This window comes from Lepus europaeus, chromosome 5 (genome assembly GCF_033115175.1).
Source record: "Lepus europaeus isolate LE1 chromosome 5, mLepTim1.pri, whole genome shotgun sequence".
In the NCBI taxonomy this organism is placed as follows: domain Eukaryota; kingdom Metazoa; phylum Chordata; class Mammalia; order Lagomorpha; family Leporidae; genus Lepus; species Lepus europaeus.
Window position 1 is genome coordinate 148,228,575 of NC_084831.1, and position 26,708 is coordinate 148,255,282.

Below are 26,708 nucleotides of genomic sequence, written 5' to 3' on the forward strand. Positions count from 1 at the left end.
TTTTCTGCAAGTTTCTCAACCATAGGGTTGCTCTCGAGCTTCTTGGATCAGAGGGTTTATAATTTTCATCAAAATTTGGAAGTTCTCTGCCACTAGTTTGTCAAACATTTTTTCTTAACTCCCCTCCTTCTGGCAGACCAATTATATCATTGATTTTTGTTTGTTTTTTTCCTCTATTTTTGGACAGGTTTCTATTGATGTGTCTTCAAGGTCACTAATCCCTTCTGCAGCCTCGTGTGTTACTAATACTGTCCAATAGATCTTCACATCACACATGATAGTTTTCACCTCCAGAAGCTGAATTCCAGTTCACATTTATATCTTCCATGTCTCATCAAATTCCATCTTTCCTCTGGCTTCTGCAGCATATGGAATACAACTACAGGAATTGTTTTACTGTACATGTCTATTAATTCTGACACTCATGTCAGTTTTGATTTTTCTCCTCCTATGGGTAATATTTTCCCACTCTGTACTCAGCTGCAGACTCCAGGCAGGCAGAATGACATCCAACAACGTTCATGCCTTAATTCCCAGAATCTGTGAATATGCTGTTGCGTGTTTTCTAGGGCTGCTATAACAAACTAACATAAATCAGATGGCTTCAAACAACAGAAGTTTATTCCCATAATTCTGCAGGCTACAAGTCGGAAATGAAGGTGTGAGCAGGGAGAAGCTCCTTCTGAGGATCTTAGAGAAGAATCCTCCCTTCACCTCCTGGTATCTGCCTGTAACTCTTGGCATTCCTGAGTACCTTCTGTCCTCAGCCCACAACACTACTCAGCTCCACCTGAGTTCCTCTCTCTGTACTGCAGCCTAGAAAGTCTCCAAGACGCACACGTTCGTCTCCCATCACTTGGGGATTACGTCCCCCACTGCCTTTACAGATGTTCTGACATAAAATGAATGGTTCAACTCAATTTTTTGACTTTTAGACAGTACAAAAACAACACATAGGCAGTAGAGGCCATACTTCGAATGTTGATCTAGGAGCTACCAATATGCAGTGTGATTCCTGCTCGATGCTGTAGCTCCCAGTCAGCCATGCAATTGAGAGCGGAAACAACCGACACTCCACAATGTACTATATTCCTAGGCTACGATGTCCAATAGATTAGGTATATTGAATTCATTTTCAACTTACAGTATTTTCAAAATCAACTCAGGAAAAGCTTGTCAAGGAGCACTTTACTTTCTTAAAAACCTCATTTTTTCAGGTGTGAGGACAAACCTAGTCCTTGTTCTTCCATCTTGAACTATATTTTGCTTTTAAAGTGTTTTCTCTCCCAACACTTGAATATTGGTCCTTATTTCTCTTACTCCATATATGTCTGAGCCTTAGCTCTTGTTAAAAACAATACAGAAGGGGCCAGCACCATGGCACAGTAGATTAATCCTCCACCTGCGGCACCAGCATCCCATATGGGCACCAGTTCTAGTCCCGGCTGCTCCTGTTCCAATTCAGCTCTCTGCTGTGGCCTGGTACAGCAGTAGAAGATGGCCCAAATCCTTGGACCCCTGCACCTGCATGGGAGACCGGGAAGAAGCTCCCGGCTCACGGCTTCAGATCAGTGCAGCTCTGGCCATTGCAGCCATTTGGGGAGTGAACCAACGAAGGAACACCTTTCTGTCTCTCCTTCTCAATGTAACTCTACCTCTCAAATAAATAAATAAAATCTTAAAAAAAAAAAAAAACAGAAAAATCTCCATGCATTAAACTTTGCAGCAAAATTTTTTTTTACTATTTATCCTAATAAGTTTTCTAATGATAGAAAAAGAAAGTTTTTAAAGCTGTAGTTACCCATTCTTTCAAGTTGTCCTCTCCAGATACTTACTGATGTGCCTACTTCCTTTTTAATTCTTTTAACAGATAACAACAAATTAAATCTCTATTTATTATAAAAAGAATAAACCTCAGCTCCTATGTCTTAATTTTCTCTTACTAAGTGGAATATTGTTCCTAAGGTAAAACACCCATTCTCTTTACTCTCTTGTCCTAAATTCCTAACACTAGGCTGTTCCAGTGCGCCTTTCTACAATGGGTCTGCCGGATACTTCACAACGCCATCAAACTCATTCTCTGTTTCCCGTCTCTACACTTTCCCTTGTGCTCTTTGATAGTTCAGAAAACTCAGCCTAATGAAATGGTGCTGTATTAGAGATATTTTGAATGTAATGTAGTAGTTGCAAAGCCTTACTTTGGTTACGTTCCTAATATACTGTTCAATATCTGCTACTTTCAATTCACATTCTGAAAAAAAAAAAATCACTTAGAAAAAGTGTCAGTTTTATATCTTATTCAAAGAATTGCTTTAGATGAAAAGAATCTCTTCCTATTTCCAATGAACTAAACAATTCTTTATTTTTTCAATAAAATACTAAAACAGAAGAGATACAATGCTGTAACCATTTGAAATTAAGATTTGTTCAAAATAAACAAGAGTTCATTTTTACTTTAGTATGCCAAGAATAATACAGAAACATAGAAATGTAGAACAGAAAAAACTTAAAGATTCCCTTGTCCTAATCACTCATAAACTGCCTTTTGGGGCGTTAGTATACTCCCCATAATTCCATAACTGACAAACAAGGGGTCTGGGATCTCTCATTCATTCTATTTTACTGTATATCTCATACTTCAGATTCTGAGTGAAAGGGGCACACATTTTGAATTTTATTAAAATTATCTACCAAAAAAGCACATCAGGTTAATAAGATTTTTCCAAGGGAAATAGTGAATATGATATTTCATTAATTCAAAATCCCCCATAGCCACACATCAGCAGGAAATAACAAAGACTAATTGAGATGGAGATACTGAGCAAGGCTCACTTACAAGCCTGAACTCAGCTCACTCTACCAGACTCACTGAGCACACACTCAAATTAGCTCAGCACAATTACAAATCGCCACATGTCAGGAGCCTCAAGGACTGCTCTCAAATAGTTGCAACCATGAGTATAAATCCTTGAATGCCAAGAGTCCACTATACTTTTATAATCAGAAAAAAAAATCCCTGTAATTTGTAACAAAAAAGGAGACTTGCTATTGCTACATATATGCTTCCAGAATTTATCCTTCTGATCATATACATCCCTTTCAAACAGTAAAAACTACAAATTCAAATTCTTCTCTGGAAGACAAAAGATAAAAATTAAAGTTTAGATTAGGTCACAAACTCATAGAAAATATCTGCTCTAATGAACCGACACACTTATTTCAAACTAAGATAGTTATCAGAATCTAAATAAAGAAATTTTATCAACAGATTATAACAAGCAGCAATGACTGTTGGACAACAAAAGAAAACGATTCAGGATTATCAGAAAGCTTTTTTTTTTTTTTTTTTTTTTGACAGGCAGAGTGGATAGTGAGAGAGAGAGACAGAGAGAAAGGTCTTCCTTTGCCGTTGGTTCACCCTCCAATGGCCACCACGGCCGGCGCACTGCGCTGATCCGAAGCCAGGAGCCAGGTGCTTCTCCTGGTCTCCCATGGGGTGCAGGGCCCAAGCACTTGGGCCATCCTCCACTGCACTCCCGGCCACAGCAGAGAGCTGGACTGGAAGAGGGACAACCGAGACAGAATCCAGTGCCCCGAACGGAACTAGAACCCGGTGTGCCGGATTAGCCTATTGAGCCGCAGCGCCGGCCCAGAAAGCTTTTTAATACCATTTAACTTAGTTTGTCACAAAAGTATTTGCCTCCTCTCCTGTATTGCTCTATTAGCTTTTTTCTGTCTAAATAAACATAAAATATTAAATTTTATTAGTTGGAATATATAATTGTGAAAGTTTCAGACTTAGCTTACTCTAAAATGTATAAGTTAAAATAACTATGAGTATCTATAATAATGTATCTAATATACATTGCTATGTAGTAACCATATTCTTGACAACTTTGCAAAGTGTTGTAAGTTTCTAGCATTTTACCAGCATACATCATACATACGCATAAACATCCCTTAACAATCTCCTATAATTTCAATAAATCATCCTTAAATTTAAACTTACTCAATAAATGTTAATCATTTCATGCTAATTTATAAAATAAAAATGCTCAACAAATCTGTTTCAGAAAGCCAAAATTACATGCTTCAGTATGATAGAGCCCCAAAAATTCAAATGTCCAAATCAGTACCAATGGCATCATACTTAAAAAATAACGCAATCCGCATCCCCAAAACAAGTATTTAAATTTAAAAGTTATTTAATACTTAATATACTTAATACTTCAGTTTAAGAATACTTAGTTAAAAAAAAAAAAAAACAAAGCAATGCTGAATTACCAGCTCACCATAGAATGCATTAACTTCTAGCTCCATCTGCTGGAGCCAGAAAATATTTCAAAACACAATATCCAATCCTATGAGAAAACAATTTATCTCCTTTCTTCACACAAAAAAACTTCATACATTTTTAAAAATTAATCAGAGCTAAGTCATATCCAATAATTTCCAAAATGACAAAGCTAAAATAAAAGCAATGCTTCAGTAGAACCGTGTATCTAACCCAGTTGTCAAAAAGTGACTTATAATTTCAAAATTCTACCAAGAAGCCTAGGCACTAACAAAGAGTACAAAACTCGCATTTAGACCCTGTTGGGAGCCTTCCTTCTTTGGGAAGAAAAATAAAACATAAAGAACAAATTTTTGTGCAACTCTTTACCTTAATCATAATTTTCTTATGATATTTCTATTGTAGAAATATTATATAATACAAATACTAGAAAAAGAAATGCATGACATACAGTCCTAATGCTCTGAGAAAAATGTTGTTAAATCCTTATTTTGTGCACCTACATACATACACACTTTCTTCTTGTTTCATAAAGGCATTAGATTATAAATATGCCCATTTCCAAAAATATTTATAGATCAACAAATATATGCACTTAAATCATCATCTATAATAGCCAAAAAAAGTACTCTAATGTCCAGATCTACCAAAATTTAATAAAGCTAATTCCTTATTCCAAACACAAGACTTTTAAAATTTTTAATTTTATAAGCAATACATCAATATCCAGGAACCATCCAGATGTACACGGTAATAAATGAACTTAAGAGCAACTTACTAGCAAATTGTTGGTAGCATTTAACTAATAATGGCACATTAAAATAGACAAAGAACTTACTTTAGATTTAATAAGTATTCATAAAATATTTGTTAATTATGTGTAATATAAAAGTTTGATTTTTTTATTCTATGCAACTCAAAACTGATTTTTTAAAGAAAGATGAGTTGAGTTTTGCATTGGTTCTTCAAGATGTCCAGATGGTTTTTGTCTGTTCCACATGACAAATTAGAATAAAGCACACAGTCCTTGCAGACAAGTCAGATTCACGGTGGTTATCTTTTAACAGACTGAATCTCAACTGAGAATCACGTTATAAAAAAATATGTGGCTTGGGGCTGACATCATGGAATAGTGCATCAGGCTGCTGCTTGTGATGCCAGCATCCCATATGGGTGCCGGTTTGAGTCCCAACTGCTACATTTCCCATCCAGCTTCCTGCTAATACAAAGATAGCTGAAGTGCTTGGGCTCTTGCCACCCATGTGGGAGACCCAGAGGATGCTCCTGGCTCCTGGCTTCAGCCTGGCCTGGACCTGGCTATTGTAGCCACCTGGGGAGTGAACTAGTGGATGGAAGAAGGTCGGTGTCTGTCTGTCTGTCTGTCTCTCTCTCTCTCATTGTCCTTCTCTGTCTTTCCCTCTCTCTGTGTAATTCTTTCAAAAAAAGAAAAAAAGTTTGTTTCTATGTCTGGTCATAAAAAATTCTTCAAAAATAAAATAATTATTTGCTAGCTTTATTTAATGCTACAACTTAATTCCATCATTCTCATATCTTCCAAAATTTTATTATTTGATTTTTAATTTAAATTTATATTATATATTAGCTATCTTAATTATTTTATTTGAAAGGCAGAACAGAGATCTCCCATCCCCTGGTTCACTCCCCAAATGTCTGCAACAGCTGGGGCTGAGCCCGGCTGAAGTCAGGAGCCAGGAATTTAATCTGGGTCTCCCTTGTGGGTAGAAGGGACCTAAGTACTTGAGCCATCACTTGCTGTCTCTGAGGCCAAGCAAAAATTATTTTAAAGTGGCTAATTCACTGGCATTTAGTACAGTTTCAATGTTATACAACCACCTCCTTTATCGAGAAATATTTTCATCACCCCAAAAGGAAAACTTAGCAAAGCAGTTACAGCATTGCATTTCAATCTGTCAAACTGACAAGTTTCATATTTTTCTATGAACTTTTTAGCAGTGTACAAAGATACAGAAAGTAAGACCAGTAATGTGACAGAGGGTTAAGCTCTTGCAATGCAGGAACACTGGAACCAGCTGCTCTGCTTCCAATCCAGGTTCCTGCTCATGCACTTGGGAAGGCAGCCAAAGATGGCCCAGGTACCTAGGCTCCTGCCACCCAAATGGGAGGCGTGGATACAGTTCCAGGCTCCTGGCTTCAGCATGGCTCAGATCTGACAGTTGCAGCAATTTAGGGAATGAACCAGTGGGTGAAAGATCTCTGTCTTTCAAGTAAGTAATTTTTTTTAAGATATGGAAAGTATAGACAGGGGCTGGTGCCGTGGCACAGTAGGTTAATCCTATGCCTGTGGCACTGGCATCCCATATGGGCGCCGTTTGAGTCCTGGCTGCTCCTCTTCCGATCTAGCTCTCTGCTAGGGCCTGGGAAAGCAGTAGAAGATGGCCCAGGTGTTTGGGCCCCTGTATCTGCGTGAGAGACCAGGAGGAAGCACCTGGCTCCTGGCTTCGGATTGCGCAGCTCTGGCTGTTGCAGCCATCTGGGGGATGAACCAATGGAAGAAAGACCTTTCTCTCTGTCTCTCCCTCTCATGGTCTATAACTCTACCTTTCAAATGAATAAACAAAATCTTTAAAAAAAAAAAAAGAAATATTAAAAAACTATATACAATGGGTACTTTATTTTTTCTGTCCAGTTTTAAACAATACAAATTTTTGCTACCATTTTTAACTTGTCCCCTTTTCCTCCATCCTACAATTAACTACAGTTGCTGGCATGCCAGGGTCCATGCTGAGGGAATGATGTAATACACTACACTGCATCAAGTTCACAAGTGCTGAAGACCACAATCAGACCAATGGCCAGCACCCCGATGACCAGCAGCTCACTACCAGCTTTCTCACTTCTCACTTCAGTGTTCCAATGTCACCTTTCTACAGCACATTTTCAAGCTGTTTTTTTTTTTTCATTGAGAATAACCAAAATCTTTACTGTTGACGTTGACATACATAATTAAATCTTTTCTAGTGAATTATGAAAACAAATATTGAAATAAATACTGATCAAGTAAATGCATTTTATAACATATGACCTAAAATCTTGGTTTGAAAGATAAACCTATAACTTATTCTACAAAAAGAAAATGATAGATGTCAAATAGTAGATACAGAATCAAGCAGACTGTGACCAAATAAACAAATGCCTATTGATAGGAACCCAAGGCACAAATTAATTTCTTATGAATGGACACATAGTAAGAAGAATAAATGCTACTTTAAACTCATTCTGCAAAGTATTTATAAAATTCTCATTTCAGACAGTTATAGCTTGTTAGACAATGGAGTTTCGGAACTAAGCTACTATTTTATTAATTTATGTTATTAAATCCTGGCCCAGTCTAGCAGCATTCTAAGGTAATACGGTGAACACATAACATTTCAAAGATGTGTTCAAAATCCAGACACTGTGGGTGAGTGTTTGGCCCAGCAGTTAAGATGCCCACATTTCCCCTCAGATTTACCTAGGTTCAAGCCCAGGCTCTGCTCCCAATTCCAACTTCCTGCTGATGGGCACCCTGGAAGGCAGCAGGAAATGACTCAAGCCACTGGGTCCCTGCCACCCATGCGGGAGACCTGAATTGGGTTCCTGGCTGCCAGATTTGGCCCTGGCCCAGCCCCAGCCACTGAGGACATGTGGAGAGTGAACCAGCAGATCTGAGTATTCTCTGTGCATCTCTCAAATAAAATAAATAAAAATTTTAAAAAGATTATTCATTTGAAAGACAGGGTGTCAGAGACAGACACACACACACACAGAAAAAAGGGGGCATGGGGAGAGAGAGAATCTTCTATAAATGTTGGTTCACTACTAAAATGGCCATAACATCCATTTCTGGGCCAGGCTAACGCCAGGAACTTAATCCAGGTCTCCCACATGGGTGGCAGGGGCCCAAGTACTCAAGCCATCTTCTGCTGCCTTCCCAGGCACACTAGCATGGAGCTGGATTGGAAGTGGAGTAACCAGAGGACTTTAATAATCCAGAGGATAGGATGACCCACTCTATGGACCAGTCTCTTTCCCTAGCTACCCCTGTCACTGCCCACTGGGCTCACGAAGAAAGAGACAATGGTGATAGGGACAGTGTTTATGCATGGGTCAACAACATGGGCTTCCACTCACCAGGACCAACTGGCCACTGCTGGGGGCCCAAAGGGCTAACTGTGATTTTTGTCTCACAAATTTCCACACCAAATATGCATTTACTTAAACACATGCCAGCAAGCATATACACACGCATTTATTTGTGTTGGGGACTTACTTACAACAAGTAACTAAAGAGTTAAAAAATAAATTTCCATAGCATTGTCATGTCCCATATTACATGATAAAAACAAAAAATGTATACCTTTGCTAATGAACCCCTTGATTAAATGCATGAGCTTCTTAAAACTTGGTAGGACCAAAGTATTACGAAGTTATAGTCCTTAAACCAATATGACATTGATATAAGAATAGACAGATAAATCGGTGGGAAAGAATAGAAAGTAAAACCCAGCAATTATTTCTTGCTTACTCTGGACCTGGGATTATTATACTATGGCATAGTATTATCATACTATGGCAATATTTCATTTATTCCATACAATAACTCTAGAAACTTGATCTTGTTACGTCCACTTTACAGATAAAAGACGTGGACTTAGAAAGCTTAAACAATCCGATCAGGTTTGCTGCTAGTTAAAGACATAGCTGACACTCAAACCCAGGTCTACCAGACTCCAAAATCTGTGTCACTGAGCTCAGAAAAAGATTCTAATATCTCAGTACATTTCAAAAGCAGCATAGAGGCCGGTGCTATGGCATGGCAGGTAAAGCCACTGCCTAAGGTGCCAGTATCCCATGTGGGCATCAGTTCGAGGCCCGCCTGCTCCACTTCTGACCCAGCTCCCTGCTAATGTGCCTGCACGCATGTGGGAGACCCACAAGAAGCTCCTGGCTTCGGATACCAGCTCTGGCCATTGTGGCCATTTAGGGGACGAACCAGTCGATGGAAGATCTCTCTGTCTTTCTCTGTCTCTCTGTAATTTGGCCTTTCAAATAAAAGGTGTCAGCTCACGTCCTGGCTGCTCCACCTCCAATCCATCTCCCTGCTAATGACCCGGGAAAAGCAGTGGAGGATGGCCCAAGTGCTTGGGCCCCTTACCCATATACAAGACTTGGAAGAACCTCCTGGCTCCATTGTAGCCATCTGGGGAGTGAACCAGTTGATCAAAGATTGATCTCTGTCTCTCCTTCTCTCTCTGTAACTCTGATTTTCAAATAACTAAATCTTTACTTAAAAAGATAATCTCTCAAATTTTAATTTGTTATTTTCTTCTGTTGGACTGCAGCATCAAGGATAATTAAAAGAGAAATAAGGGCAGGCAGTTAGTCTAGCTATTAAGATGCTAGTTAAGGGGCAGGCGCTGTGGCACAGGCTAAGCCACTGATGCCTGCATCCCAGCTCAGAGCACCAGTTCAAGTCCCAGTTTCTCAGTGCCTCTGATCCACCTAATGCACCTGGGGGCCGCGGATGAAGACTCAGGTTCCTACCACTCATGTCCGAGACCCAGATGGAGTTCCAGGCTCCTGACACAACGCTGCTGTTGTCAGTACTCCGGGAGTGAATGAGTGGATGGAAGAGCTCTCTCTCTCTCTAAGATTCTCTCTCTCTCTCACTCGCTCTTTCTCTGTTGCTCTTTCATTCAAGCAAATGGAAATTAAAAATTAATTAATTTTAAAAACTATGCTGGTTAAGAGGCTGCTTCCCACACTAGAGTATCTGAGCTCAATACTCAGCTCAGGCTCCAGACTCCAGCTTCCTCTCATGCAGACTCTGACCCGCACTGGTAATGGCTCAAGTAGTGGGGTTCCTGACACCCTCATGGGAAACCTGGACTGCGTTCCAGCTCCCAGCTTCAGCCTGTTACACAGGCAAATAGGAGTAAGGCAGTAGGTAAGAGCTCACTCTGTTGGTCTCTCTCAGTCTCTTGAATTTAAAAAAAAAAAAAAACTATATATATATATATATATATATATATATATACATAAAAATTTAAAACCCTGAAGCATAATTATAATACTACTATACAGGCAAACTGTTCCATTTCCTTGTTAACTCAGGAACTACAAATTCACTGACATAAACTACAAATTTAATGGAAACAAGATATCTCTGATATATTTTTTCTAGTTCAAATGGTAAACTAGCTTAAGGACTGTTAAAAAAGCACAATTTACCATTAACACAAAAAAAGATTCTTTAGTAAGAAGGGGAAAAAACAAATACATTGAGAAACTTTTTACCTTAAAAAATGAGATGAAAGAATTTGAGTATGTAGCAAATTCTTTTCACTGACAACTCTTTTTCAAGTTACTATTTCACAAAAAGACTGTCTTTACTGAGTATAAAATGTTTCTTCATTTGGATGGGGGAAAATTTAGATCCATATGATAACCCATCTAGAAAACGAGGCGTCCTGGTTTTGACATCTGCCTTTGGTATTCAAAAAGAAATGTATCTAACCCATCATAGCTCTTAAGTTATATATCTATGACTATTATCACTAACAACACCAACAATTAATGACTCTAATAAAATTACAACTAATAACATATAACTAATAATACAAATTAACACTACTAATAAAATGAGGTGTAAGGGCAGAATGAGCAAGAAAGACATAAAAATCTCTAGGAGCTATAATCAATTCTAACAGGTAATTATAAAATGTTAAGACCACTCAAAAATTAATTATGGCAGGATGTCCTATGTCAGAAAACAGTTTAGCATACACACACTGATATGTAGAGTAAAATTCTTCAGAATAAAAAAAATCTCATATGCTAAATAGTCATAATATCTACCACCTATTAAGTGCCAATTAAGAGACATGTGCAATAAGATCAAGTGGTAAAGTGACCATATAGATAGGATCAAGTGTTAAAGTGATCATATAATAGGACGAAGTGCTTGGAAATAATAATAGAATTAAAAAGGAGTTGGGGCCGGTGCTGTGGCTTAGCAGGTAAGGCCACCACCTGCAGTGCCAGCATCCCACATAGGCGCCAGTTCGAGTCCTGGCTGCTCCACTTCTGATCCAGCTCTCTGCTATGGCCTGGGAAAGCAGTGGAGGATGGCCCAAGCCCTTGGGCCCCTGCACCAACATGGGAGACCCAGAAGAAGCTCCTAGCTCCTGATCAGCATAGCTCCAATTGTTGTGGCCATCTGGGGAGTGAACCAGCAGATGAAGACCTCTCTCTCTCTCTCTCTCTGCCTCTGCCTCTATGTAACTCTGCCTTTCAAATAAATAAATAAACCTTTAAGGTAAAAAAAAAAAAAAAAAAAAAAAAAAACAGGAGTGAAGGCTCCAACATGGGAAACAGTCAATACAGCAGACTCACAGAATGATAAGTAGCACTCTGACCTCAGAATCAGCCCTTAAGGCATTCTGGTGGGCTGAAAAGCCCAAAGGGAGAATTTCAGGCATGGAAAGCCAAGATACTCTGGCAAAAAAAATGTTCTACATAAAGGACCTCTGTGAGTGAGACCCCAGTGGAAAGAAGGGACCACCAAGGAAGGATGCACTTTTCTCTGAAGGGAGGAGAGAACTTCCACTTTGCTTATGGCCTCGTCAAGCTAGTGATCCAAAAGCTTTCCATAACCGAGGCAGCTCATGTCAACAGCCTTGGGTGATCACTGATGTCATACATAAAAGTATTATTTATTAAATAAACAACAAGAGTCACTGCACTAACTTCCCACACAGGACCTCTGTCCCCAAAGAGTTGTATCATGAGAGCTAATAATAAAACTTGTTCTCAAGAATCACTTTCTTTTAGTGTATTAAATGAAGGATATTGTTATGTCTCATAAGTTATAGTTATGTCTAAGAGCTCACAAAAGAGGTATCATTCTTGGGTTCTTCTTTAAAGATAATTAAGGGCCGGCACCGTGGCTCAATAGGCTAATCCTCCGCCTTGCGGCACCAGCACAACAGGTTCTAGTCCTGGTTGGGGCGCCGGATTCTGTCCCGGTTGTCCCTCTTCCAGTTCAGCTCTCTGCTGTGGCCCGGGAGTGCAGTAGAGGATGGCCCAAGTGCTTGGGCCCTGCACCCCATGGGAGACCAGGAGAAGCACCTGTTCCTGCCTTCGGATCAGCGCAGTGCATCGGCCACAGCACGCTGGCCTCAGCGGCCATTGGAGGGTGAACCAATGGCAAAAGGAAGACCTTTCTCTCTCTCTCTCTCTCACTGTCCACTCTGCCTGTCAAAAAATAAATAAATAAATAAATAAATAATAAAATAAAATAAAATAAAGATAATTAAGTTTCTAAAAGGAAAGAAGGGGGAGGAAGGAAGGGAAAAGAGGAAGAGAGAAAAAAGCAAAATCACCTTCGAGAGGCAATAACATTGAACACCCCTTGTCTAGACTACTGAGGAACAGTTTCTTAGTTTTTTTAATTTTATTTTTTTCTTTTTCTTTCTTGGACTAAACAGGAGAAGGAAGAGGAGAAGGGGTAGGTATGGTGGGAGGAATTGCTATGTTCCTGACGTTGTAGCAGGAAGCTGGATCATGACAGTAGCCAGCACTCAACACTGAACATAGGACACAGGTATTCTAAGCTATGGCTTAACCTGCTGCACCACAATGCTCACCTGGCTGCTGCTTTTTAGGTCTTACACGGAAGTTCAATTCTTCTGACATAGCCAGATACACTGAAATTCTCGTGTTAAATATTTAAATAAAGGGGCCGGGGCTGTGGCTCACTTGGTTAATCCTCAGCCTGCAGCACTGGCATCCCATATGGGTGCCGGTTCTAGTTCCAGCTGTTCCTCTTCCAGTCCAGCTCTCTGCTGTGGCCCGGGAAGGCAGTGGAGGATGGCCCAAGTGCTTGGGCCCCTGCACCTGCATGGGAAACCAGGAAGAGGCACCTGGCTCCTGGCTTCGGATCGGAGCAGCTCCGGCTGTAGCGGCCATTTGGGGGGTGAACCAAGGGAAGGAAGACCTTCCTCTCTGTCTCTCTCTCTCACTGTCTATAACTCTACCTGTCAAATAAATTTAAAAAATTAAATAAAAATTTGTCAAATCATGGTAAATATAAAAACTGCTTCTTGATTGAGTAAAAGAAGGAAGTCTTTCACATGAAAAATAGAAATGCTAAGTAAAATCTGGGTTTCTGACTTTATAAGGACCTAAATGGCTTATTGGAGTAAGTTACAAATGAAAAAACAAGGGGCGGGGTTGGGGGTGGTGCAGTGCTATGGCATAGCGGGTAATATGCTGCAGCGCCAGCATCCCATATGAGTGCTGGTTCAAGTCCCAGCTGCTCTATTTTCAATTCAGCTCCCTGCTGATGTGCCTAGGAAAGCAGCAAAAGATGACCCAAATGATCCTACATGGAGACCAGGATGAAGCTCTTGGCTCCGGGATTCAGCATGGCCCAGCCCTAGCCATTGTGGCCATTTGGGGAGTGAACCAATGAATGGAAGACTCTCAAATCAATCAATCAATCAATCTTTTAAAAAATTAAGAAAAATCTAAAGACACAGTGCAGCAAAAAATTAATATTAATTATGATTATATTAATCAACAGATACTAACCATGAATCAGGGAGCCATTTAGCCACTGAATATAGTAGTTTTGAGGAAAAGAAAGCAGGATCTCATTGCTGATTATTGAGAAGGGTAAAAGCAAAACAGCCCCAGCTGACACTGCCAGAGTGAAGGTGCTCAAAAACAACCTGGAAGAGAAAAGAGTTGGCATCACTACTGACTTGAAAAAGCAACGAATATGAAATTTTCTAAGAGAATATAAACTTAAATAGTTTAATCAAAACAGTATTAATGTAAGAGCTTCATTAAATATATGTAGTTCAGAGGTAAATTGTATTCACATAATCATATTTTTATATATATGAATGATACTGGAAGTTAAACCCGCTGAACTCTAAAAGTACATACTCTATGACAGTATCATCAAATCTAACAAGTAGGACTTAAAAGATACATACACTGAAGACAAAGTACTTCACACATTATACAAAGAATAAATTGAAGTCTCATTCTTCTCTTAAATATAAGTATTTATTTCACAATTGCACCTAATTAACAACTGACAATATTTGCTAGCAGCAATATAACAACTGTTTTAGGTGAAAAAATACTGTGAAGGCAGTATGAAAACACATTAATTTAAAGTGATTATTTCAGAGGAAGAAAAAAAACTTACAAAGTGATTGGCCTGCTATCTCTTAAACATGTAAAGATTAAATAAATTACAGTAGTAAATAGTAGGAAACTATTAAATAATACACTAAAATATTTAAAACATTATTTTATAATTTTACAATAGGATAATTCTAATATAAAAAATTAATTCAACCAAACAAAAAAAATTATAGCCAATAAATGTAATGCACGCTCTTTCCCTCCCCCTCCCCAAATGCACACATGTTTACTATCAAGAAAGCAGAGGTGTAAGAATACAGTGTAACACAAGTATGTAACACCACCATAAGAGTGAGATCATAAAGGGCTTTCACTTTCTCAGTTAAACATTTCCAAACTGAAAATTTTACAACGGATACCTAATTGTTTAAAAGGTTTTTAAAAGAATAAAATGGCAAAGGAAAAGGGAACTTCATCAGCATCATAGATAGAACATTAATATGCATTCCACAAAAGGTAGTATGGGAAGAATGTAAAAATAAATGTACAAAAATATAAGAAAAAGCAGGGGAAAAATCATACTAACTGCCCCAAATACACTTCTAACAGAGTAAACGTGGAGGCCAATGCCATCTGGTGGCAACCAACAGTAGTGCAGTCCTTCTCAAAAGCCCTTGGCTCAGTAAGCCAATGACGAATGAAGTGGTTCTGCTGAACAGACGCCACCTTTCCTGGGGAAAGCCTCAGACAAGCCCGCATCTCCACATCCACAGGCAGCTCCGGCACTGACGACCTAACGAGTGATCTCGAGCAAGCTTCTCCAGTCAGGTGCGGAACCCAGCCCGAGAGTCCCTCTCCAGCGGAACGCTGAGATCAGATCCAAACCTACCGTCCAAGGCCAACGCAGCTACTCCAATGTACCTCCTGGGGCTTTTTGCTCACCACAACACCCTTCAGCGCACACTCAGACCTCCCTGACCCCCTCCCCGATGGATACGTGGGCCCCAAGCCCTCGTGCTGTCTGTTCTCTCCCTAGGGTACCAGCTGACAATCTGCATGGCAAACTCATAAATGAACTTCAAAACACGCCTCCAAACTCATTTGCCCTGTGTAGCATCCTCGACTTTTCACTCCTTGCTGCCCTCAGTGAAGTGAGTTCCTCTCTCCTCTTGGCTTTCACAAAGCTTGGCCATATACCCAGCAATTAAGGCCAAGCACTGGATTCCAAATAAAAAAGTGGACCCTGAGAGCTGACGAAAGGAGTAAGGTGGTGAGGGGGTAATGCGGGAAAACAGGTAAATTAAAGTCACGGGTGACCCAGAAAATCCTGAAAATGCCTTCACTGTAACTATAATGCTTGCTCTTTCAACTAACTTGTGTGTGTGTATGTGTATATGTGTGTGTGTGTGTGTGTATTAGACTCTACTACAGTTCCGGTGTTATGATTCACCCTAGAGATATGAAATATCAGAAAACCTTCCCTGACTGCCTTGGAAATGCTGCAGAAGAGCCATTCATAAAAGGTTGATGTGACGGAGTTAAATGCTGGCAGGGGCATCCTTAAAACAAAGGCCTGGGGAGAGTACAATACAGGTCACTGCATACTTAACTGTAGGAAAATGCCCTTGGCAGAATTGCAGGGCCATCTGAGAAATGTCACCTTCCAAAATGCAGCAGTTTAAAAAAAAAATTACATCTTAGGAGTACCACATGCTCTAGAATTGTGGTGGTGGTGAAACAGTGTTTTCCACAATATGACCTCTGTGACCATTTCCTTAATTTAACTCGGAAGGCAGAGCCTCTCCTCATCTGCCCAAATGATGAGGGCATTCATTTAGATGTTGGCTATATGCGAGGAAAGCCATGGTCTCTAGCTCATACTGTGAAGTTTCTTTGCAAAGTGATGATAAATTAAAACAATAACATCACCCTAAACTGCTTTAACACTCCACGTATCTTTCACATACTTTCGGTTAGCAAACAAGAGCCAGAATCCTTGAATCTCGAGCCTCTAATCCCCTCTCCTTGACCTCCATCATCAAGATCTTAGCATTTTTACCATGGCCTCACTGCCCCCTCACTGCCTGCCAGTGACTGAGTTTCCTATTTCAGAGTGGAAAAAAAAAAGGCAAGCTCCCTCCACACCCTGACTCTGAATGGTCTTACAAAGATAAGCACTACTTCGTCTCGAAATTCTTTCCTCGACTTCTGTAACATTCCCACCTTCCTAATTTTCCATTCTCAGACCGTAATCAGCTGTAAAATGTTGGTGTCCCAGCATTCCATCCTAAACCTTCACTGTAGCTAATAAACCCTTGCCACATGAATTGGGCTCAGTAACCTCTCAGTAAACCAGTGGTTCTTAACTAGTGGAACTGACAAGATCCCCCGCAGAGGAAGCACTACAGTCATCAAGATCACGCGTGGAGTGACCAGTGTTACCTTCAGAATCCCCTATGCAGTAATGAGCAGTGTCCACAGAACCACTCACAGAGCTCCGGTTGATGCACACCTCTGAAACTCAGTGAGTCTCTCTGGGGGGGCAGCTTCACCGGGTAAGTATGTGTTCTGACTGTGCTTATAACAGTGCTCGCTATTCTGTGCCAGGGCTGTTCTAGGAACCTGAGAACAGTAAACAAAACCAAGCTGGGGCCAGCATTGTGGCATAGTGGGTGAGTTTGCAGATGCCGGTTCAGGTCCTGGCTGCTCCACTTCCGATCCCGCTCCCTGCTGAGGTGCCTGGGAAAGCGGTGGAGGATGGCCCAGGTACTTGAGCCCCTGTACCCACATGGGAGACCCAGAGGAGGCTCCTGGCTTCAGATAGGCCCAGCAAAGGCCATTGCGGCTGTCTGAGGAGTGAACCAACTAACTGATGGAAGAATGCTCATTCTCCCTGTCTCTCCCTCTCTCTGCCTTTCAAATAAATAAACTTAAAAAAAAAAAAAAAGTTTTCCTGTCTTTGCAGGACTTATAATGGAGCAGGGAATGTCAAACAACAAATAATAAAACACTAAATATGTAAATGTATAATGAAGATGGTAAGTGCGACAGAAAGAAAAGTATAGCAAGGATTGCAAAGTAGGGAGAAGAAACACAAGTTTCAGCATTAAGTATGGCTGTCAGGGTTCACCTTGCTGAAAAATTGAGATTTGGGAGGGCGGGGGGGGGGACTAAACAGGATGAAAGAATTGGCCCAGTGGGGTATCTGACAAAAAAAAAAAAAGATTACCAACAGACAAAACAAAGGGAAGGCCCTCAAGTACACCATGGCCTGGGGCTTGCACCATGGCTCACTTGGTTAATCCTCTACCTGCAGCGCCAGCATCCCGGTGCATGGGTGCTAGTTCTGTCCCGGTTGCCCCTCTTCCAGGCCAGCTCTCTGCTGTGGCCCGGGAAGGCAGTGGAGGATGGCCCAAGTGCTTGGTCCCCTGTACCCGCATGGGAGACCAGGAAGAAGCACCTGGTTCCTGGCTTTGGATCAGCACAGTGCCAGCCGTGGCGGCCATTGGGGGGGTGAACCAAAGGAAGATCTTTATCTTGTCTCTCTCTCTCTCTCTCACTGTCTATAACTACCTGTTAAATTAAAAAAAAAAAAAAAAGTACACCTTGTCCAGCCTTTCACGGAACGAGATGTGTTTCCTGGTGTGTTTGAGTTCAGGACTAAGGAAAGGTGGTGTGGCCGTGGAGAAGGCAGAGACTATGTAACGTCTGTGAACCTGCAGGACTGCAGCTTGCCCTGAGTGGCATGAATAGTGATGCAGAGTTCTGCACAGAGGGGCATGATCCAACCAACGTTGTGACCGTGGACAAGGACGGGAACAGACACTTGTCAGAAGGCCACTGGGCAAGAGCTGATGGCCTCAGATGAGGGTGGCAGTAATAAAGATGGTAAGATGGGGCCGGCGCTGTGGCGTAGCAGGTAAAGTTGCCACTTGCAGTGCCAGCATCCCATATGGGTGCTGGTTCGAGTCCTGGCTGCTCCACTTCTGATCCAGCTCTCTGCTATGGCCTAGGAAAGCAGCAGAAGATGGCCTAAGTCCTCGGGCCCCTGCACCCACATAGGAGACCTTGGCTCCTGGCACCTGATCGGTGCAACTCTGGACATTGTGGCCATCTGGAGAGTGGACCAGCGGATGAAAGATCTCTTTCTCTGCCTCCACTTCTCTGTAACTCTGCATTTCAAATAAATTAATCTTAAAAAAAAAAAAAAAAAAAAAGATGGTAAGATCAGATTCTCAAGACAGAGCCCACAGGACTTTCTGACAACAGGGTTGAAGAGAGGCACCAAAGACGACTCTGAGGCTTAGGGACCAAACTGGAAAAGTAGAGTTGATATGAGCGAGATGGAAAAGGCTACAGGTGGAACAGGTTAAAGGGGGAAATAAGGAAATCAGCCTTGGACCCTGGAGTTTGACACGTCTATCACGCAGGAATATCACAGGAGTGACTCTTCATGCCTCTCTCCACGGGCTACTAAGTGCCTCAGGACTTCTGACTGCCCCATTATCGATCATTCTCTTTGATCACTGGCTAAGGTGGTGTCTGCCAGGGCTCCCCATGCCACAGTCATTGTTTTCCCTTTAAGTAGTAAGTATGTTGTGGGATGTTAAGTTTGCAACTAGGAAAATATCCTGTTTCTTGTCAAACTTTCAATTTACGCATTTACTTATTTCTTTAAAGATTACTCTATTACATTAAGTTAGGATCCGCTAAAATTATTATTTATTTTAATGCTCAAATGTCCCCAATTTGGTGTGAGAGCCCCTGAAGGATCCTGTTTTCTTTCCACATGTCCCATCACCTTTTGAGCAAACATTTGCATCCTGCACAACAAGTTTTAGAAAAAGATCCTGGGCCGATCTCTACCCTCCCCACATTCAGCCTTTTCTCCAGGGAGCTCTGGTTCTGTTTAGTGGGAAATTGTATTCAGAAGTGCAGATTTAAGTCCTAGAGATATTCACTACTATTGGAATGCCATGACCCCAGGGACTCTGGGTAATTACAGCTGGAGAATGCAGTATGTGCTCTGCATATATAAATACACACACACACAGTTACTGGTACATGTAATTCCTTAGGTGTTGAAAAACATGAGTTCACACCTCAGTGTTCACTTCCCAACAACTCAGTGTTCACTTTCTTTGTCCCCCCTTCCTCCAATTATACTTGGGACCCAGTCTTTAATGCATCAGCCCCTCCCCCTCACGTAATCAATCTCCTGGCACAGTGACAACCCCAGCCTACACAGACATGTCCCCTTGTGATCAGGTGGCTCCCCACTCTGGACTGTCCTGCACACTCTCCTTCCCTGAATCAACACACACGACAGGCCCCCTCCAGCATGGACATCTTCCTCGGCCTCCTAGGATGCCCTCTCTACCCTGCACAGGTCAACCTAAGTGGGGCCACCCTTACTCCTCGGATTCTGAAGCCCATGCCAGGCCCTGCCCTCCTGCATGGAAACCCTCCTCTGTTGCACAGGCTCAAAAGCCATCCTTAACGTAGACCCTGTATCTTTCTATCAACTACTTTAATCCAAATCAATACCTAGCTGAGAACAGCGCTCAGGAAATCTGTGTTCTGGATGTGAAGGGCAGAGGGCATGAGTAGATACAAACACAACATAGGATGAGAGCATTTTAGGAGCAAGAGAGAACCTGAAGGCAGATTCTAAAACGGAGATGAGAAAGGCCGAGGGAAGACCTTTCCATTTGACTTGGGTGGTGAGACAGTTCACCATGGACAGCCGTCTCCAGTGGACAGATGGCTCACGAGCGCATCTCAACCCCTTCCGAAAGCTGAGGACCACACTGTGTCCCAGTTAAGCACAGCCCAATCGCTTACTATTCAACTCCCTTCCATGAGAGGAGGTAAGGCAAGCCTCTAAGAGTGTGAAGAGAAGAGGGAGGAAATACAGATTTCATACCTTCTGTGTGTGAAGCTCCCTACTCTAATCAGACTTTTTATATATGCTATCTAATCCACACACTAGTATTACAGAGCACATGGGAGCTCTGTTTTACAATGGAGAACAGGAATCTTTGTTTCTCAATCTCTAATGGATCCAAGTTAATCTTGAGTTCAACAGTTCGAACCTGGATCAGCTTAAGCCTTCAGTTCTCACTCCATTACAGTGATAACCAAAGAGATTGGCTTTGGGGTGAGAGGAGGGGAGCAGACTAGAGCAGATTCATCGTCTCACATCCATGCTTCCCTCTCCTGCAAAGGCAAACATTCTGTACACACTACCACAATACAGAAAGCACCTAATGGGAACACCCAAACCCCCTGGCTATGCCATGACAGCTGCTCTGCTAAAACAGGTAAGAAGCACAGCCTGGGGACTGGCACTGTGGCAGAGCAGGTAAGTCACCACCCGTGACACTGGCCTCCCACACGAGCACAGACTTGAGTCCCGGCTGCTCCATTACAATCGCGTTCCCTGCTAACGCACCTGGGAAAACAGCAAAAGATGACCCAAGCCGTGGGCCCCTGACACTCACACGGAAGACCTGGATGAAGCTCCGAGCTCCTGGCCTCAGGCTGGCCCAGGCCTGACCACTAGGGCCATCTGGGGGACTAAACCCGCAGATGAAAGACCTCTCCCTCTCAGCCTCTCCCTCTCTTCAGTGTGGCCTTTCAAATAAAGAAATAAATCTTTAGAAATAAATAAGTAAAAGAAGAAGTAGTAGAGCCTCCATCTGAGCACTTACTGCCAGGAAATAGCACATGGCCACATTTTCAGTAAACACACTTGTAAGGGTAAAGGCAAAGTAATGTGTTCCTGTTTATAAATTATTGATCTATAAGTGCATTTAAGTAGATCTACAACCAAAAGCCGTACAAAGATGGAGAGAGAGGGGAGAGGAGGGCAGGGGAGGACAGAGGCATGCTACTTGTTTTTCAAGCTAAAATTTGCATGTGGAAGGAACAGCTGCCCTTCGTTCTGTCTGTGATTCACTATAGCTTTTTTGGGGTGAGTGAAGTTAACTGCTGTTTTTAAAGGAGCAATAATTTAGACAGAAAAAAAACATGATTCACTTAAGAATTTTCACAAATGTTATAAAGCTAGAAATAAAACTAAGACTCCTAATCCTATAAATTTTAAACATCAACTTTTGGGCCCAGTTTTTAAACCCACAGAACAAGAATTTCCAGTCTGAAGTTAGAGCTGTTTTTGCTTCTTATCCAACTTCCCTAGGGCATTTAAAACATTTTAAATTACCAAACCTACTAAGTCAGGGCTCATTTATATTCCTTTTTCAGGTAACAATCATATCAGGCCTGTTCAGGTCAATTAGGTGAAAGTAATTTTTATTGAGGTAAAACTCACATTACAAAAAATTAAACCATTTTAAGATGAACAACTCAATAGCATTTAGCCCATCTATAATGCTGCACAACTACCACCTCTTTCTGGTTTCAAAACACACTCATCACAGCTAAATAAAACGCCCTATCTATGAAGCAGCTGCTCCCCATTCTCCCTCTCCTCCCTTGCAACCAACAATCTGCTCTGGATGCATCTATCTTATTCTGGATATTTCTTATAAACTCATATTCTATGTGACCTTTGTCTATGTCTTTTTCCATTTAGCATAATAGTTTTAAGGCTCATCCACATGGCAGCATGTACTAGTACTTCATTTCGTTTTATGAGTGAAAGCATTCATTGTATGTAAACACATGGAATCTTTCTCTTCTTCCTCTCCCTTCCTCACCCCCTCTCCCTATATTTTTCTCCCGGTTATCCCTCTCTTCTCAGGAAAAGATGTATAACCTGCCACTAATTATGAAGAAATATCAGATAAAACCCAATAACTGGCCTGTAGTCTTCAGATGTATCGTGATCAGGATACTCAAATATTGAAAAGGACTTGCAATCTAAAGAAGACTTACGAACATGACAATTAAATGCAATACATGATACTGAACTGGATTCTTTTGCTATAAAGGACATTAATCCCACCTGTAAGTTTGAATGGGACATGAGTGGTACTGTAACAATGTTAGTTTCTTATTTTGATGGTTGTTGGTTAGGAGACTGTACTGTTTAAAGGAATTATATATTAACACAAAATCCTGAAGGGACGGAATTTCAGGTCAGCAACTTCCCAAACAGTTCAGGAGAAAAAGTTCTTTGTAGTTAACTTCTAACTTTTCTAAAATTTGAAATTATTCCAAAAAATTTAAAGTATCAATAAAAATTATGGCATTCAGGTACTTTCCTATGAAGGTACATTGTATATTTTCACATTTTAATCCATCAAAATCTAATGGAAAAGAATTCATTGCTTTTCATCCAGTTTGATACCTCAGAATAAGTAAAGGGTATTTCTACCATCTCTTGTCAGCATACGTAAGGAACCTACTGGACAGTCTGGGCTCGCCTCCCTGCCTCACAGCAGGTACAGTCAATTAACCAGAAGAGATGTCTACTCCCTTGAAGACCAGCACAGTCTTCTCAGTAGACCATTCAAAAACTCAAGAGTTTCCTCCTTGTGATCCAGAAATTGTCCTAAATGTAAGCCTATCTCCTCATTAAATCCTCTGATGATGAAATCCATCAGTTCTGTAAACAGGCAGATTTCAACAGGATATAATCCTCAATTATCTATGTACATGTATTTGCCTAGATGTGCTTTTCAATTATATGATTAACACCGATAAAAATGTTGTAATGCTGAAGGTAAATTTGCCCCATATTCTATCAAAAAATTCGATTCAGTTTCAAGAATGATTTCAGAATTGGAAACAGAACAAACTTTAAAATACATACGAAATCCTGTTGACTATGGCATCTTCATCTTCTTGTTCATCTGCAAAAATGTTTAAGGTATTAATATTCCTTTATCTTTCAACAAAATGTTCATTAATTTATTTTAAAATATAAATATATTAAAAAGCAACTACTTAATATGAAGAACTTTCAAATATAATTGCATTTATTTTGAAACAAATCCAAATTCAAATATCATTAAATCAGACAGAACAGTACATGGTTAGAGACTAGAGTGTTTTGTAGTAATCAAAACTCTGATTAACAAAACTACCATATAAAATTTAAAATTTTCAAATATTTAGTTCAAGAAGATAACACTTGGTAGAACTTTAGGACCACCATGAAGTATACTGCTGTATGATGTTACGTGAAACTGCTAATAAGTGAAATCTGTTTACTGACAATAGCCAATAAGTTTTCCCTATAAATTAAAATTCAGAATCTTAAAAACCTCATCTAATTTTCTATAATCTGAGTTCATCACTAGTAATTTTTTTTTTTTTTTTTTTTTTTTTGACAGGCAGAGTGGACAGTGAGAGAGAGACAGAGAGAAAGGTCTTCCTTTTGCCGTTGGTTCACCCTCCAATGGCCGCCGCGGTTGGCGCGCTGCGGCCGGTGCACCGCGCTGTTCCGATGGCAGGAGCCAGGTGCTTCTCCTGGTCTCCCATGGGGTGCAGAGCCCAAACACTTGGGCCATCCTCCACTGCACTCCCTGGCCACAGCAGAGAGCTGGCCTGGAAGAGGGGCAACCGGGACAGGATCGGTGCCCCGACCGGGACTAGAACCCGGTGTGCCGGCGCCGCAAGGCGGAGGATTAGCCTGTTGAGCCACGGCGCCGGCCTCATCACTAGTAATTGTAATAACAAGGTTCTCTTGGATCATCCTAAACCACCTTGAATACGCTGCCTCAATAATTCATAATTATTTAAATTATAAACAAATATATCAAACTCTGAGTATCTTTTTTAGTAGCAGATGGCCTTCACCCTGGTACCCAGGCACCCTCCTCTCTTCTTCGCTCACGTCAGCCATCTCTTTTATCCTCTCACATACACTGACCAACTACAGAGACTACCCAATTACAGGACAACACTCCTGGCCCCTCCTTGTCCTCAAAGGCTCACTCCCCTTAGGCCTCTGGAATTCTGGACACTAACTGCTTCAGGGTCAAGGGACCATTCTGTTAGTTCAATCTCCATACTTAATTATAAACTGCCCCAAATAGTTTTAAGACCAAAGGAGTACAGAATATATAATATATATATTCCGTCACATCCAATCAACCCTCAAGTCCTGAACATTTTAGTACCTCATATCCTTCATTTATACTTCCAACACACTACCAGCTATATTCTGGGTCCTCACTACTTGCCTACAACTCTCTGGGTATCCTAAAAGTCATCTTTATATATCTCTAATGTTCCTGCTTATCATCATACCCACTCATTCTTTTTCCTCTTCTTGTTGTACCCATAGTCTATGAAACCATGCCAAAATGTCTTTAAAAATAGCTAAGATACTGTTTTGAATATTCAAGTCTTTAAAATTTTCAAATTACAGAATCCAAAGACTATTTCAATGTAGCCACACAGCCAAGTAATAATACTAAAGTAATATACTAGAGCAAGTGCTATTTCTTTATTTCTCCCAAAAGTTTGACAAATTTAAATTGGTACTATTAATACCAACTAATCATTAATACATGGAATACTTCAGTATTCATATAACACCTTCTATTAGCTCAGCATCACAGGTAGAAAACCTGAGATTTCTTTAAAAATGGCAGATTTAACAGCAGGCAGGAAAGCAATCGCTTAGGTACTTATCAGACTTTGACCTAAAAATCTGCAAACTAAGCAGCACAAAGTTCACTGTTAAGAAGGAATACAGCGGTCCCTCTAGCTGGATAAGGAAATATATGACATAATATTATGTGGCCGGCGCCGTGGCTTAACAGGCTAGTCCTCCGCTTTGCAGCGCCGGCACACCGGGTTCTAGTCCCGGTTGGGGTGCCGGATTCTATCCTGGTTGCCCCTCTTCCAGGCCAGCTCTCTGCTATGGCCCAGGAAGGCAGTAGAGGATGGCCCGGGTCCTTGGGCCCTGCACCCCATGGAAGACCAGGAGAAGCACCTGGCTCCTGGCTTCGGGTCAGCGAGATGCGCCGGCCGCAGCAGCCATTGGAGGGTGAACCAACAGCAAAAAGGAAGACCTTTCTCTCTGTCTCTCTCTCTGTCACTATCCACTCTGCCTGTCAAAAAAATAATAATAATAATATTATGTAACAGAAGTGTAAATAGTATTACAGGGAGTACAAATTCTATGCTGTTTAGAGGGGAAAAATAACCTCTAGTACTCAGAGAAGGGATGGGATGGGGGAGGAAGGGTGCTCAAAGTCAGGGCCAGTCACAGAAATCGAACTCCCTCAGAAACTATGGAATTTCTCAGATACTCAACAGTCCTGCACTGTTCTTAGCTGCACCTAAGAATTGTGATAAACAAGCAGTCTGCTCTAAGAAGGTGACCCTAAGAGTAGTCCGATTCCCTGAAGGTTATTTTTAGTGCTCTTGGGACCAGGCAACTGCTTACTTCAATCACCGGCCCAGTCAACAGGCCATGGCCCACAAGCGCACTGACACATCCTGTACAGCAAGCCTAGACCATCTGGCACTAGGAGCAAAGTTTTAATTAACACGTTGCCACTTGCCTGATTTTCTCTTGTATCTTGTGATGATGAAGTAGGAAACAATGTAGAGAATGGCAAAAAGAAGAAAACATATCTGAAACAAAACAAATTTAACAGATCATTTATATTTTGCAAAATTTCTGGTAACAGAAGACATACCTTTGGTATTTGTAGGAAGAAAGGATTTAAATTAGTAAAAGATACAATGACATTCTCTTAATATAAAGTCAATATTAATTTACACCGATTAGTCAATTAGCCCAGTTTAATAATATAAAAAATACCGTTATGGGGGGGAAGCCCAATGGCAATTTTCTTTGCATAACTTCATCAAATGGTTTCCAAAATCATGTAGAAATATAAAGAACCAGACCATCACTGACAGTTCTAAAAATAATGAAAGGCTACTACCCCTACCTAATAATAAGATGTACTAAAAGTTTCAAAAACATGTAAAGATCCCTGGCACCGCAAACTGACAGATGACAGATGGAGCAGGCCGACTGGCACAGTGAATAAGAAGCGGCTACAATGCCTACATCCTACTGGAGCACCTGAATTTGAGTCCTGGCTCAACTCCCAACTCCGGCTTTCTGGTACTGTGCACCCTGGGATGTAGCAGGTGATGGCCAAGGAGTTGGGTCCCCTGCCACCTAAGTGGGAAACCTCGATTGAGTTCCCGGCTTTTGGCTTTGGCCTGCCCCAGCCCTGGCCACTGTGGGCACTTTGGGGAATAAACCAGCAGGTAACATCTCTGTCTCAGCTGC

General features: G+C 41.2%; 1 protein-coding gene across 3 annotated transcripts in view; it reads right to left on the reverse strand.

The window, feature by feature from the left end:
* LMBR1 (limb development membrane protein 1) overlaps positions 1-26,708 on the reverse strand; it is a 171,310-nt gene that overhangs the window by 106,618 nt on the left and 37,984 nt on the right. Inside the window, exons 2-4 of one of the 3 annotated variants that reach the window (XM_062192925.1) lie at positions 25,963-26,035; positions 23,256-23,295; positions 13,910-14,049 (exon numbers count right to left, since the gene is read on the reverse strand). In XM_062192925.1, the coding sequence (XP_062048909.1) occupies positions 13,910-14,049; positions 23,256-23,295; positions 25,963-26,035 (253 nt within the window). Of the gene's footprint in view, positions 1-13,909; positions 14,050-23,255; positions 23,299-25,962; positions 26,036-26,708 lie in introns of those variants that run through there. The other 2 variants (XM_062192926.1, XM_062192927.1) reach the window with 2 other exon arrangements.